This window comes from Melanotaenia boesemani, chromosome 7 (assembly GCF_017639745.1).
Source record: "Melanotaenia boesemani isolate fMelBoe1 chromosome 7, fMelBoe1.pri, whole genome shotgun sequence".
NCBI lineage: Eukaryota > Metazoa > Chordata > Actinopteri > Atheriniformes > Melanotaeniidae > Melanotaenia > Melanotaenia boesemani.
Window position 1 is genome coordinate 16997428 of NC_055688.1, and position 12978 is coordinate 17010405.

Here is a 12978-nt window from a genome sequence, read left to right on the forward strand (position 1 = left end):
TGGTTCCATGCATTTTTTTTTATCAGTGGCTAAGACCTAGTAATACGTTGTATTGGAATAAGACAGGCCCCAAACATTCCTCATTAGACAAAAGTATTTAGTGATGATGACAAAGACTGAATCTGTCATTTTGTTAATACCACCAAGCACAACTGTAAAAATAATGATTCAGCAGAATTTCTGACGCATGACTCTGCAGTTTTCTAGGACAAAATATGTGACCTGTAACTGTCTTGAGAGAAGCTACACATGAAGGTTAAAAATGGTGCCTACAAATACATTATTTTAAAACTGGGACCATCTAACACAAATATTTTTACAAAAAAAAAAAAAAAAAAGTAAAGTAAAAGTAAAGTATTTTAGTAAAATGTTGTCATACCACTGACTAAAGGTCTGCTGGTTACAGTTTCACAAAGTTTCATGATTGAAAGGCAGCTCTCACCTGCTCCAACACTTCATTACTCTTTATTTGGCTTCTTAGGCAACAGAACTGATGATGATTTTGGTTTTAATGTAAAAATGCTCATATAAAGTGTTTTTTCTTTATATAACTTGGCGAGGGTGTTTGAAGAAACATCAAAATGATTGTTTCATCAGACTTCCTGTTTCTATGGCCAAGTCAGCTTTTATTTTGTCTTAATGTAAGCTACTTTTTAAAAAAAATACTTTTTAATTTTCTTGTTTCCCCCCAATATTTAAATTTTAAGCAACTGTAAGCAAACCAAAACCACCACAATGAGAAGACTTATTCTGTGCTGTTTAATGCTTAATTTGGAAAGTGCTGGTTGATGTCTTTCCACTGGGGTATTAAAATGAGAAACTACCAAGATGCACGGCCAATCAGATCTCTCTGAACTTATTCCCACCCATTTGATACAACTACATTAAAGCAAATCATCTCATAATACTACTTAATTAACTGCAGCCAGAGTGGAAAGATCAGAACATGGATTTTACACTTTTTATTCTGATGTTTCTTCAAGTTGGTTGTGAGTATACGGAGAAAGATCAGATTCTTTACGGCTTTGTTTAAAATATTTGCAATCTTTAATGTAAAAGTGTACAGTATGTCAGTTATTAGTCACTGATCTCTTTGTGTTTACTTGTCAGGGTGCGAAGTTGAGGAGAACTTTGTGACAAAGACAGCTGAGGTCGGAGAAAATGTGATCCTTTCATGTAACCGCCACACATCTCTGGGCATTGCAACTTTTTTTTGGGTCAGGCTTGTCCCTGGAAGCATGCCTGAAATTTTGGGGAAAGCATTTAGCTTTGACACTGATGATCTCAGCAGGAATTCCCATAGTACAACAAAAGTAGAACCAGGATTATTATCTCTTCATTTTCCAAAAACAAAGATGAGTGACACTGGGTTTTACTATTGTATTAAATTGCAAAAGTACAATATTTCTTTTTCAAAAGGAGTGTTTCTAAGAATTAAAGGTAAATATAGTTAAAACCGTAGTTTAAAAGATTTTCACAATCCATATGTATATATTTTGTCAAAACTTGAAGCAAAAATTTAAATCCATATTTTAATCTAAATATTAGTTTTGGCTTTTTTTTTCTTCCAGGACCAGAACCGGATTTTACTAGAGTTATTCAACACTCTCCATCTGATGCCGTTTATGCAGGAGACTCTCTGACTCTGCAGTGTTCTGTTTTTTCTGAAAGAGAAAATAAAAAATGTTCAGACAGACACAGGGTTTTCTGGTTCAGAGTTACATCAGAGGAATCACATCCCAGATTAATTTTTGGTCAGAGTGACAGTGACGGAGATTGTGATACCAGTCCTGAAGCTCTTTCTCAGCAGAGTTGTGTCTACACCTTCTTTAAGGACAACGTCACCTCCTCTGATGCTGGAGCTTATTACTGTGCTGTGGCTGCATGTGGGAAGATAGCTTTTGGAAATGGAACAAAACTGGATATTGAAGGTGATTTATCTACATTTCTATGATAACTTTTGTTCTGTCTCCCCCCCCTCATCCCCTCATATTAACTAAATATTTAAATTTCTTTCATGTTTCAGGTGTCAGCACAACGTATTCAGAGAAGAACAATACTTTGATCTTTCTATTATGTGCTGTTTTGGCTGTAGGTCTGATTATTACAACTTTGCTCATTTGTGCCATCAGGAAAAAATCATGTAATTGCGGTAAAGGTGAAATCAGTTACTCATATAGTCATATGTTTTCTAAAAACTAAGTTAATTTAACATAAAGTTATGTCTTTTCACAATATAGCTTCTGTGTCTCTGGAAACAAATGCTGAAAGAGCCTGTAATGAGCAACAAAATCAGCAGGTGAGGAATTCAGATGTAGCTAACATAATTACCAATAACTTTTTTTGAGGATTAGCTTTTGCTTAAAATGTATTAAAATCTTTTCATTTTTTTGTAATTTTTACCATTTCTTCAGATAAATCAGGACTCCCTGGTTTATTCTACAGTAACTGTTACCAGGAGGAAAGCTGACAGAGCAGGGAGGAAAAATGCACCAACCAAGGCAGAGACGATCTACACTGATGTTTACTGAGATTAACTTTACAAAACCTGGATTTATGGCTCAGTGTTAATGTCAAATTAATTTTTGTTTCATACACTGTTTAAAAAATAACTTCTTCATAGGTATTTTTATTTTATTTCTAAAGTAATAGTATGTGTTCAATTAGCTAAGCATATTTTCATTTCTGCACGATTTATATAACAGACTATTTACAGATGTTTCGTAAGATTTTTAAGCCTACAAAGTCAATGCCCTTTGATTATTTCATATCTAAATTTGAAAAAAGGCTTATGATATTGAAGTTGAAATTTTAGGTGAAATATATATAAAAAAGCACCTTCAGAATATATGTGTGACTTTTAGATTTTTCCTATTGATATGAGTATGAACTCTTTAATCTGTTAATGTCATTTTAAACATGTGCTTTGTGATAGTCAGCTTTTCTGAGTTTCATACTGTAGAAGGCAATTTATGTCTGAAAGAACATTAATCAAGTTTGTTATATTTGCTGTAAAGTTCTCCATTTATGTATAAAAATTATAGTAAAATGCCTGATCTTTTCATTTCCATCAATGGTCCACATGGCACGTACCTTACTTTAAACATAACAGCAAAAAATAAAAAGTTAGCATGATAAAAAAAAAAAAATCCACAGGTCTCAACTCAAGATCATGACAATATCATGTGTAAAAGCACATTTACATGTGTGAGGTCTTTGCATAGAAAAAGTAACTTTGTATATTATAATATGCCAGACCAAAGGGGGGGGAGTTACATTCTGTCTAGCTTTCAAGTTATTGAAAGATACAGATACAGAGCAGCAGTAATCAAGTTTGACTTTATATTTACATCATGTACCCAGGTTATGACAAAAACATAATTTACTCATACTTATCTAAATATGCCATGGTTTCCTTTTTTTGATTAAATTTCATGGTCCATGTGCTTACAGCATATCTGTGAAGTTATTATTCAGATGTGTTCTGTCTTGGCTATAACTTAAAATTGTTTACAGTTGTATTCAATGTGCTGCATTCCTACTTAATCTTCACTCTACATTTCTTATTCATTTATGCCAATGTCACACATTATCATTTGTTTTTCAAAAAATCTGCTAAGCTTATGTTAACATTTACACTCATCCAGCACTAGGATATTTCTATTTGCTACCCTCTGATAGACAATACAGGAGCCTGCCAGTACGCACAAAAGACTCAGTTACTACCGCCAAGCTGACTATTGAACTCACAATACTGCACTAAACTACTTGCTACATATTACTGTGCAGCCATACTATGTGCAATACGAAATTCACTTAAAGCAATATTACAACCCGTAAAATACTCTACCTACACCGTATTTTTAATCCTACCCGCACCTTTGTATTTTATACATTATTTTATTATACTTACTATATTGTTAACTTATTTCTCTTGTATTTTTTTCTCTTCTAACAAGTACTATCGTTGCATGCTATTAGTACTTTATTTTTGCGAGTCAAACGGTTCCCCTCATCCCAAGCATTTCATTGCATTGTTGACCCTGTGTCAAAACTGCACATAACAAATTATCTTGAATTTATTATTTTTTTTTTTTTTTTTTTTTTATTTATTTAAATGTACATAACTGCGCATAACACATGAGATGAGCTGTGTTTCCATTTCCCCCCCCCCCCCCCCATTCTTCTCAATGAATGAGTGTTACAAAAAAAAAAAAAAAACGCAATATATCCAGACATTTTAAACTGAGCAAGCTTTAGGAAAGATATTTGACTTAACACATGAATACAAACACATGAAAAGGACTGCACTCTTATAAAACATAAGTTACCCACAAACCTCCCATTTGCACGTTTCAGTGGTGATGTTGGCCTCTATAGCCAGCCATCTAAATAGATTTAGATAAATTACCAGGGAATACTAAGTATTCTTCTTTGTGTTATTGAATTTTCTCCTGGGGGTAATGTATCGGCCGCAGTTGTCCGTGTCCGATTCAAGAAAGCCCCGAACCAGCTGAGAGGATGGAAGCCCTTAGGATGACCACTGGCAGAGAGAGAACTGCTGAACAAAGAATAGTTAATGCGGATGCCGCAGACAGATCAGGGGTGCTGTGTATGGAGAACAGCGGGCGATGCTTCCGTAATTCTCCATTAGGAAACAAGAGGTTAAGTCCGTTATCCAATATCCAATCCACTATTCAGAATCCAATATCCAGTATCCAATGTCCAATCCAATATCCAGAATCCAAATGACAAAAAGACGTTACCAGACAGGGGGAAGGCAGAATCAGGAATCCAGGTCAAAACAGGTCAAGGGTCAGGAACAGGCTGGCAGGCAGAATCTCAAGGCTGGAAGCGTACAAGGAAAAAAAACAAGATGATCTGGCAGGGGTGAGTTGTCACTGGCAGGTATATTAAGGGCTCGGCACAGGTGGAGCGCATCAGCAATCAGTGAGTGTGGAGAGGTGGTGAATTCAGGGCTGCAGGAAATCCAAACTCTATTAGACGGATCATGTGTAATGATGTCTCCCTGAGGACCGGAAATTCAGCCACACACACACACACAGTGATAGATTCCAAAAATGTAATTTATTGAGACCGGGTAATGGAGGAGATGAGCAGGGTTTGGTCCAGTAGGAAGTGGTTGTGACTTCCTCAGGTAATGCAGGGTACAATATCCTGAAAGGACCCCAGAAACAATCAGGAGGATCCACAATCCAAATGAGCGGAGAAATAAGAAGCCAAGAGTCATAAACAGGGGTAAGAGGCAGACTACTTAGCTGGGGCAGGCGAATATCCGGGGTCGTTCCAAAACAGGTCAAAATCCAGGAGAGCACAAGGCAGGAGCAGTCCGACATGGAATGAGGCAAGAGAAGTCCAAGGGCCGTAACTGGGTCAAACACAGGAATCAGAAAACAAGAGTAAATGCTGGACATCAACAAGTGAAAACAATGCTGACCATCTGGCAGGGAAGCAAGGACTGGAGTGAGCTTAAGTAGGGAGGGGAGCAGGTGAAGAGAGTGAGCAATCAGGATTGCCACAGGTGGAGCAGATGAGCGTGATGAGGGACTGGAGGCCCAGCACAGGAGCAACCATGACATCATGACAAAAAAGGGGAGCAAGAAAGTGAGAGAGCTGACAGAATCTTCTCATTTTTGGGCCTCATACGCAGGTTATAAGACATGACAGTTATGACACATATGCCTCTTAAAAAATCTCTAGAAAGTTAATTTTGCACAATATGGAACTTTTAAGAGATATATTTGGTAATGAGATGGATTCTGTAGTTACCTTTGATCCAGCAGCTATTACCTCCCTGAGTTGTGGTGAAGATATTTGCTGTATGGGAAAAAAAAGTCTTAAAAGCTGTGCCTTTATTTTCAGTGTTTTAGTACAAGCTTGTGCAAATGTTGCAGCCTGGAAATATTCCGACATAATACGTTATGATTTAGATATTGTCCAGGAGAACTGCTTCAGCAATGTTCATTTTTCTTCTTTTTTTATTATCATTTAGGTGATTTTTCAAGTCTTTTTGTTCTTTTAGTATTTTCTTTTGTATATGCTGCAGGAATATGTAACACATGTGAGCTGTAGTACGTCATTAGCCTGTGCGCACCAGGTATGTGTGTGTGTATCTGTGTGTGTGTGTGCGATATGTGTGGGGCTGCTGGCTGACGTGTATAGTGTGGTCATTTTGCATGTCCTGGCTGCCTCAAGAAAATCCATATATTAACAAAGAATATGCAGCGCGGGGCAAATAAATTTGCCAAAGTCAAGACAGAGTCCTGTCTGCTTTAAGGATGCAACACTAGCTTAGCATCCAGGAAATCACCATTACACAAAGTGAGTATATATGAGTATATCAGCCATGATTGCACCAGTCTGCTACAGGATTTTGTGCAATATTCCCCACTTATTCTAAATTCCAGATTTAATGGTACATTATGTGCTTTGGTTTGCAGACATGTTTAATTTGCTCTCACAATTTATGCAAAGAAGGTAGATGTATATATTGTAGGTATACAAATAAATCTGAGAGGAACAACCTGCAGGCCAGCTGGTAGAAACAACATTTAAATTCTGAGCAGATTCTGCTCACAAGGGTCAGTGCTGGTGTAGTAACAGTGTGCACAAACTTATGTTTACTCTGACCTTCATTGTGCAGCATCTGCAACAACAACTTGGTAAATGTGGTTTAAATTGTGGAATCAGGCCATAGACTCATTCATTCATTCTCCGTACCGCTTAGTCCATTAAGGGTCGAGGGTAAGCTAGAGCCTATCCAATCATTAACAGGTGAGAGACAGGTTACCAGTCCATCGCAGGGCCAACACATATACGGACAAACAACCATTCACACTTGCACACACACCTAGGGAGAATTTACAGTTATCAATTAACCTAATATGTATGTCTTTGGATGGTGGGAGGAAGCCGGAGTACCCAGAGAGAACCCACACGTGCACGGGGAGAACATGCAAACTCCACACAGAAAGGCCACCGCCCTCAAGTTTCAAAACTTCCCACCAGCCAAGATTCGAACCAGCGAGCTTCTTGCTGTGAGGCTGCGGTGCTAACCACCACACCACCGTGTAATTTATGAAAATGTTTGAAAAAATGTATAAAATGTTTTATTCAATTGAGGGATCCACAAACACAAAGACATATTTAATGTTAAAATCAGGTTTCAATTAATTCATTTTATTTAGAATCTTAGTAACATACAGTGTGTTATTTGTCTGGTGTGGAAACACTGAAGCTGTTGTGGTGTTGGTGTGATTTAAAGAACAGAACAGTTGATGATTGTTTTGAAGCTTTAAAAAAATTTGGGAGAATTGATGAGAACCAGTCTATATTAAAATTCTACAAACCAGGAGTTTATCAAGTTTTACACCTGAGAATATTACAGAAAATTAGTTTCTTCCCTTTTATCCCTTTTACTTTTGTGTTTAGCTAAATTCTCTTTTGACATTAGATGTATTTCTTTAATTCAACAGTGACATTGTAAGGTGATATATGGATGTATTTGTTTTGTATCAGACAGCATATCTATACTGTATATATTCTGTGTAGCGTTTAACGTCATTAAACATTAAAGATGTTTGATGAAATTATTAATTCTAATAATTTCATAAAATTATCAGACAAAATATTCTATTATACCTCAGGGTACCACCATACAGATAGCTTTAGCCTAATCTAATGGCTGTGTGGACACCATTAGAGAACTAAATTAATTAATATAATAAATTAATTAATTCAAGCTAGTCAAATCAATCAGTTATCAATCAATCAGTCTCAGGATGCTACTAACGTGAATTCTTATGTCGAAGGGACCCATAACATGGTTCAAAGGAGGAGTTCACAATAACCAGACCAGTTTAGGATAAATATGAAATATTTATTACTAAACTAATCATGCATAAATGAAAAGGAAATATTTACAAAGGACTTCGCATGGAGAAATGAATCAAACATTGTAAAATGCAGAATATGGAGTTCAAACCAAAATCTTATTTCAATGTGTCAGAATGAATGAAATGTATGCAAGGAATGAACAAAAGTTAATTAACCTGCGGTGTTAATTAAACTAAGGTTCAGGACTGAAAAAGATCTCTAAATCCTAAAAGAAAAAGAGGGAAAACTGAATCTCATCTGTTAAAACTGGAAGTTTAACTAAGATGTAGAACTGCTAGGTCACTGTCAGACAACCAACCATTTCTTAGAGCAGATAAGCAGAGAATTTATCCGAGCAGGACTCGTCCGGTTCTGTTTGGATCGAGCCGACTTACGACCGCTGTGGTGACTCTGATGGCAAGTGAGGAAGTTGGCGCAGGTGGTTTGGATCCCGAGCGACTTCCAGAAGGCCAGAAGATGCGTCATGTGGATCAGACAGCTCTGCGCTGCGGACTCTCCCGCGGCTCGGCTGGTGGTATCGATGATGGACAGTGAATGACTTGCGGTGAAGTGGACATTGGGATGAAGGGTTGCATCTGGGATCCTTTGGTTGGTCATTAAAAAGCAAATTTGTGTTGCAGAAGATTAAAGTTCAGGACTTGTAAATAACTTAATGAAGTCCTCCCCAGTCCATGTTGGAGAGCGTCGACCTTTGTTGACCTGTGGAGCTGGAAACCAAGTCATAAATTTGAGTCAGACCCCCACTTTGGGGGTGAGACTGTTAGTCTGTAAGGAGAGAAAACCCTCAAAGATGTTTAATTCAGTCACGATTAAACAAAAGTTCCAATCTTTATTTTGAAGACGCTGGAATTCACTACATCTGTAACTAATTAACTAAATGCTAATATTGTGCTTTGGCATTACCTGAGTATAACTATTTGTAGAAACTCCTTAGTACACATTCTGAACCTTCTCCCATCAATATGACTTGCTAGTTGAAAATAAAATGATACATAATACAGATTAACTAAGTAAGCATTACTGACGAGGTTTGTGTCTGGGTCCTGCCTTCATCAAGAAAAAGAGACCTGCTGATGGTCTGATCTGACATCAGAGTAAACGTATTCATGCTCAAATGCTTTCTTCTTCTTGTGTAGAATGCCACTGATGCATAGTTTGCTTCCACTGCTTGACCAGCCTGAAAGGTGGACAGGGACACAGAGTTTTTATTAAAATGTTTCTTTGGTAAGAGGTATATTGTAATCTTGATTATCATTTCTGTATATAATACATACGTACAATAAAATATTCACCAAAGGCATATTTACCAAATCATTTGACGGCTCCATACTCGGTATGTGATGTCCAAGATTATGACGAATGCTCATCTCTCCTGCAAAGAAACAAACCCTCCTGAGTATTCAGATGTTAAATGTTGCTCCTAATATTTTATTTTTAAATATTCTGCAATGAGGTTTTTACAATACTAGGATTTGTAACTCGATACCAATACCCAGAAAAACACTCTGTACACTTCTAATATCATGGAGGGAAAAACGCCAAATGAATTTATTTATTTTCTTTGTTGCATTTGTGTTCCTAACATGAACGTAGGGGCACCAGCATAAACTTAGAAACACTGTTTGAATCAGCTTTTATGTTTTTTATCTTGACCTTCTAAAAAAGAATTTTGTAATAAAATTTGAAAACCTAAGTACGATTTTAAAGCAAAAATGTACACTAGTACACTATTACAAGAAAAAAAATGTTGGAAGTCACAGGAGTAGACCTCCATCTCACAACATGGATCCTGGACTACCTGCCCAACTGACCACAGTATGTGAGGACAGGAAACTGTGAGTCCGACAGGGTTGTCTGCAGCACGGGGGCCCTGCAGTGAACAGTTCTGGCTCCCTTTCTCTTCACCATCTACACTGCAGAATTCACACACAAATCAGCAAACTGCCACCTACAAAAGTTCTCAGATGACTCTGCAGTCGTCAGCCTCATCGTAGACGGAGACAACAGAGAGTACAGAGAACTGATCCAGATTTTGTGTGCTGGTCTTAGCAGAACCTGCTCCAGATCAATGCAGGGAAAATCAAAGGGCTGGTGGTGGACTTCCACGGGTGTAAACACTCTCCTCCTGCACCAATGAACATCCAGGGAATGGGTGACACCTTACAAGTACCTGGGTGTTCACCTGAACAACAAACTGGACTGGGCAGTCAATACTAACGTACTGTACAAGAAAGGATGGAGTAGGCTGTTTCTCATAAGGAGACTCAGGTCTTTTGGAGTGCAGGGGACACTGCTGAGATCCTTTTTTAACTATATGATGGCATCAGCCATCTATTTTTTTTTTTTTTTTTTTTTTTTTTTTTTTTTTTTTCTTCAACCTGTCTTGTCCAGCATCGTTGCAAACAGAATGATTGTCTGGCTGCTGTCTGGTGCTGGGCAATTTTACTCTATCAAGCAGGGATTTATACTACATGTATAAAGTCCCTCTTGATGACATGAAAAACTTTATTAAATCAGACTCTTAATGCTGGACTCGACCGGAGGGGACAGAGAGAGAGAGAGATAGATAGAAAAGAAAGTAGAGAGAAGAGGGAGGGGAGAGAGAGGGACAGAAAGGGTGTGGGGAGTGCGGGTGGGGACTTAAAACATTATACAGAAAACCATGTAATCCATACTACTTGCAACATATATAGCTAAGATCATCCTGACCAGTAGGTCATTACACAACTAGTTGATAATAGTAACAATAATAATAATCACAATAATAGTAATAATAATAATAGTAGTAGTAATAATAATAAGAGTAAGAGTAATAATAATAATAATAAGAACAGAAGTAATAAAAAAAAAATAAAAAAAAATATGTATTCAAGAACACGCGCAGAGAAACCTGTGTGGATATGCTGGAGAACTCGGCCACACGGCGACGCAAAGACTGTGTGGAGACGTTCAGGGAGGAGTGACCATGCAGAGTGATCATGCAGATGCCACCTCACTTGAACAGAGGCCAGAGTCAGGCCAGCGGTCCCGAGACCCAGGCCACCAGCCCCCCCGTAGGCTACAGATCCCGACCGGTCCACAGAGACGACCACTCGCCCGCCCAGGAAGGCAGCAGCAGGAGACCCCAGCAGGAGCCGCCCCGCGGACACAGGGCACCGGCCCCGGCAGGCCGAGGCCAGCAGTCCCCGACCCCCCCGGGCACCGGCCGCCCGGGACAGACGGGGCAGAGGGCCCGGGCCCAGGAGCGCAGGGACACCCCCCACCCCCACAGGCCAAGGGCCAGCACGCCACCCGGGGGGACCCGGCCCGCCCAGACGGCCACCGCCAGAGGCCAGCCCCACACCCCAGCGCCCAGCCGCACACCCCGAGAACCAGTCCTGCCCCCCCCCCCCAGACCAACACACACAAACACACACACTCTCCTTCCACTCCTCCATTCATCCTCCCACACATACACCATCCAACCCTCACATACTCTGTCCTCCCACACACACACACCATCCTTCCACCATCCATCCTTCCACACACACACCATCCTTCCACCATCCATCCTCCCACACACTCACCATCCTTCCACCATACACTCTCCCACACCTACCCCATCCTCCCACACACACATCATCCCTCCACCACTCATCCTCCCACACATACACCATCCTCCACCTTCACACCTCCCACACACACACACACACACCATCCTTCCACTACCCATCCTCCCACACATACATCATTCTCCTACACATACACCGTCCTCCCTCTCCTACACCAAACATCCACCTTCACGTACCCCATCCTCCCACACACACACACACCACCCCTCCATCACCCACTCTCCCAAACATACACCACTCCCCCACACACACACCATCCTCCCTCCCATACACCATCCAGCCTCCTGCACACACACCATTCTTCCACCATCCATCCTCCCACACACTCCCCATCCCTGCACCATACATTCTTCCACACATACCCCATCCTCCCCCACATACATCATCCCTCCACCATTCATCCTCCCACACCCACACCACCCCCCCTCCCACACACCACACATCCACCTCCACACACCCCACCCTCCCACACACACACACACCATCCCTCCACCACCCATCCCCCCACACACACACCACTCTCCCACCCATACACCACCCCCCCCCCCCCCCCCCCACATACACACACACACACACAAACACCATCCCCCCACCACCATCCTCCCGCCACCCCACGCCGCGGGGGGACAGCCCCAGCCAGGAGGCGAGGAGACACGAGCCAGGCCCCCACCCCCCCCACCCCGCCCCAGTCCCCCACTCCCCACCCCCAAAACAGCACCTTCCCCCCAGGGCCAGCAGCCAAACCCCCCGGGACAGCCCGCCCACGCCCCGGGCCAACGCGACAGGCCACCCGGCCCGCCCCGCCCCCGGGCCATCCATGGAGACAGGGGCGCTTGAAGACCCCATCCCCCCTCCCTCCCCCACTAGTGAGGGAATATATTATGTGCTGTTTGCAATTAAAAAAAAAGAGGGTTAAAATTGGGGGGCAGTAACTGCATTGAGGAGGGGGTGGGGCCACCTGAGCAGTCCCACCCACCTGACCTCGCATGTTCCACCCCCCAAAACGTGTTTGTATGTTGCAAATGTTATTTGTGCTCAGTGACTAAGTGGAATTAAAAGCTGGGAGGCATGCTGCCGCTCGGCGAAGCAACGGGGCCACTATGATGACCCCCCTGCCCCGCCCAGCGCAACAAGCACACCCCCCACGGCCCTACCTGTGTATGTAGTGAAGAGTGGGGAGGGGAGGGGTCAGGAGATGTAGGTCCAGAGGGGGGTAAGCCTCCCCCCTGGAAGACGACCCGCCAGTGGCTTAGGGCGCCCCCGTCCCCCGCCGGCCCCGAAGGGCGTCACAGGCCCAGAGCAGGCACCCCAACCCAGACACGCCACGAACCCCCCCAGGGGCCAGCCACCAGCCCAAGGGGCCACTTTCCTCTTTCTGAGTGGGAGGGGGGCGAGGCGAAGGAAGGGAACCCCAGGCCCCCGCCCCCAACACCCAGCCAGGGCGCCCCCC

At 41.8% G+C, this 12978-nt stretch overlaps 1 protein-coding gene across 3 annotated transcripts; it reads left to right on the forward strand.

The window, feature by feature from the left end:
• The first annotated feature begins 937 nt into the window (after window positions 1–937).
• LOC121643278 lies at window positions 938–3014 on the forward strand. 3 transcript variants are annotated; one of them, XM_041990616.1, is made up of 6 exons: window positions 938–989; window positions 1111–1440; window positions 1572–1931; window positions 2027–2158; window positions 2241–2299; window positions 2415–3014. In XM_041990616.1, the coding sequence occupies exons 1-6, from the start codon at window positions 947–949 to the stop codon at window positions 2529–2531; spliced, it is 1041 nt and encodes a 346-aa protein (XP_041846550.1). In that variant the 5' UTR covers window positions 938–946; the 3' UTR covers window positions 2532–3014. The 3 variants fall into 3 exon arrangements, with proteins under 3 accessions (XP_041846550.1, XP_041846551.1, XP_041846552.1); XM_041990617.1 differs by having other exon boundaries at window positions 2027–2152; XM_041990618.1 differs by having other exon boundaries at window positions 2027–2143.
• Window positions 3015–12978: the final 9964 nt, after the last annotated feature.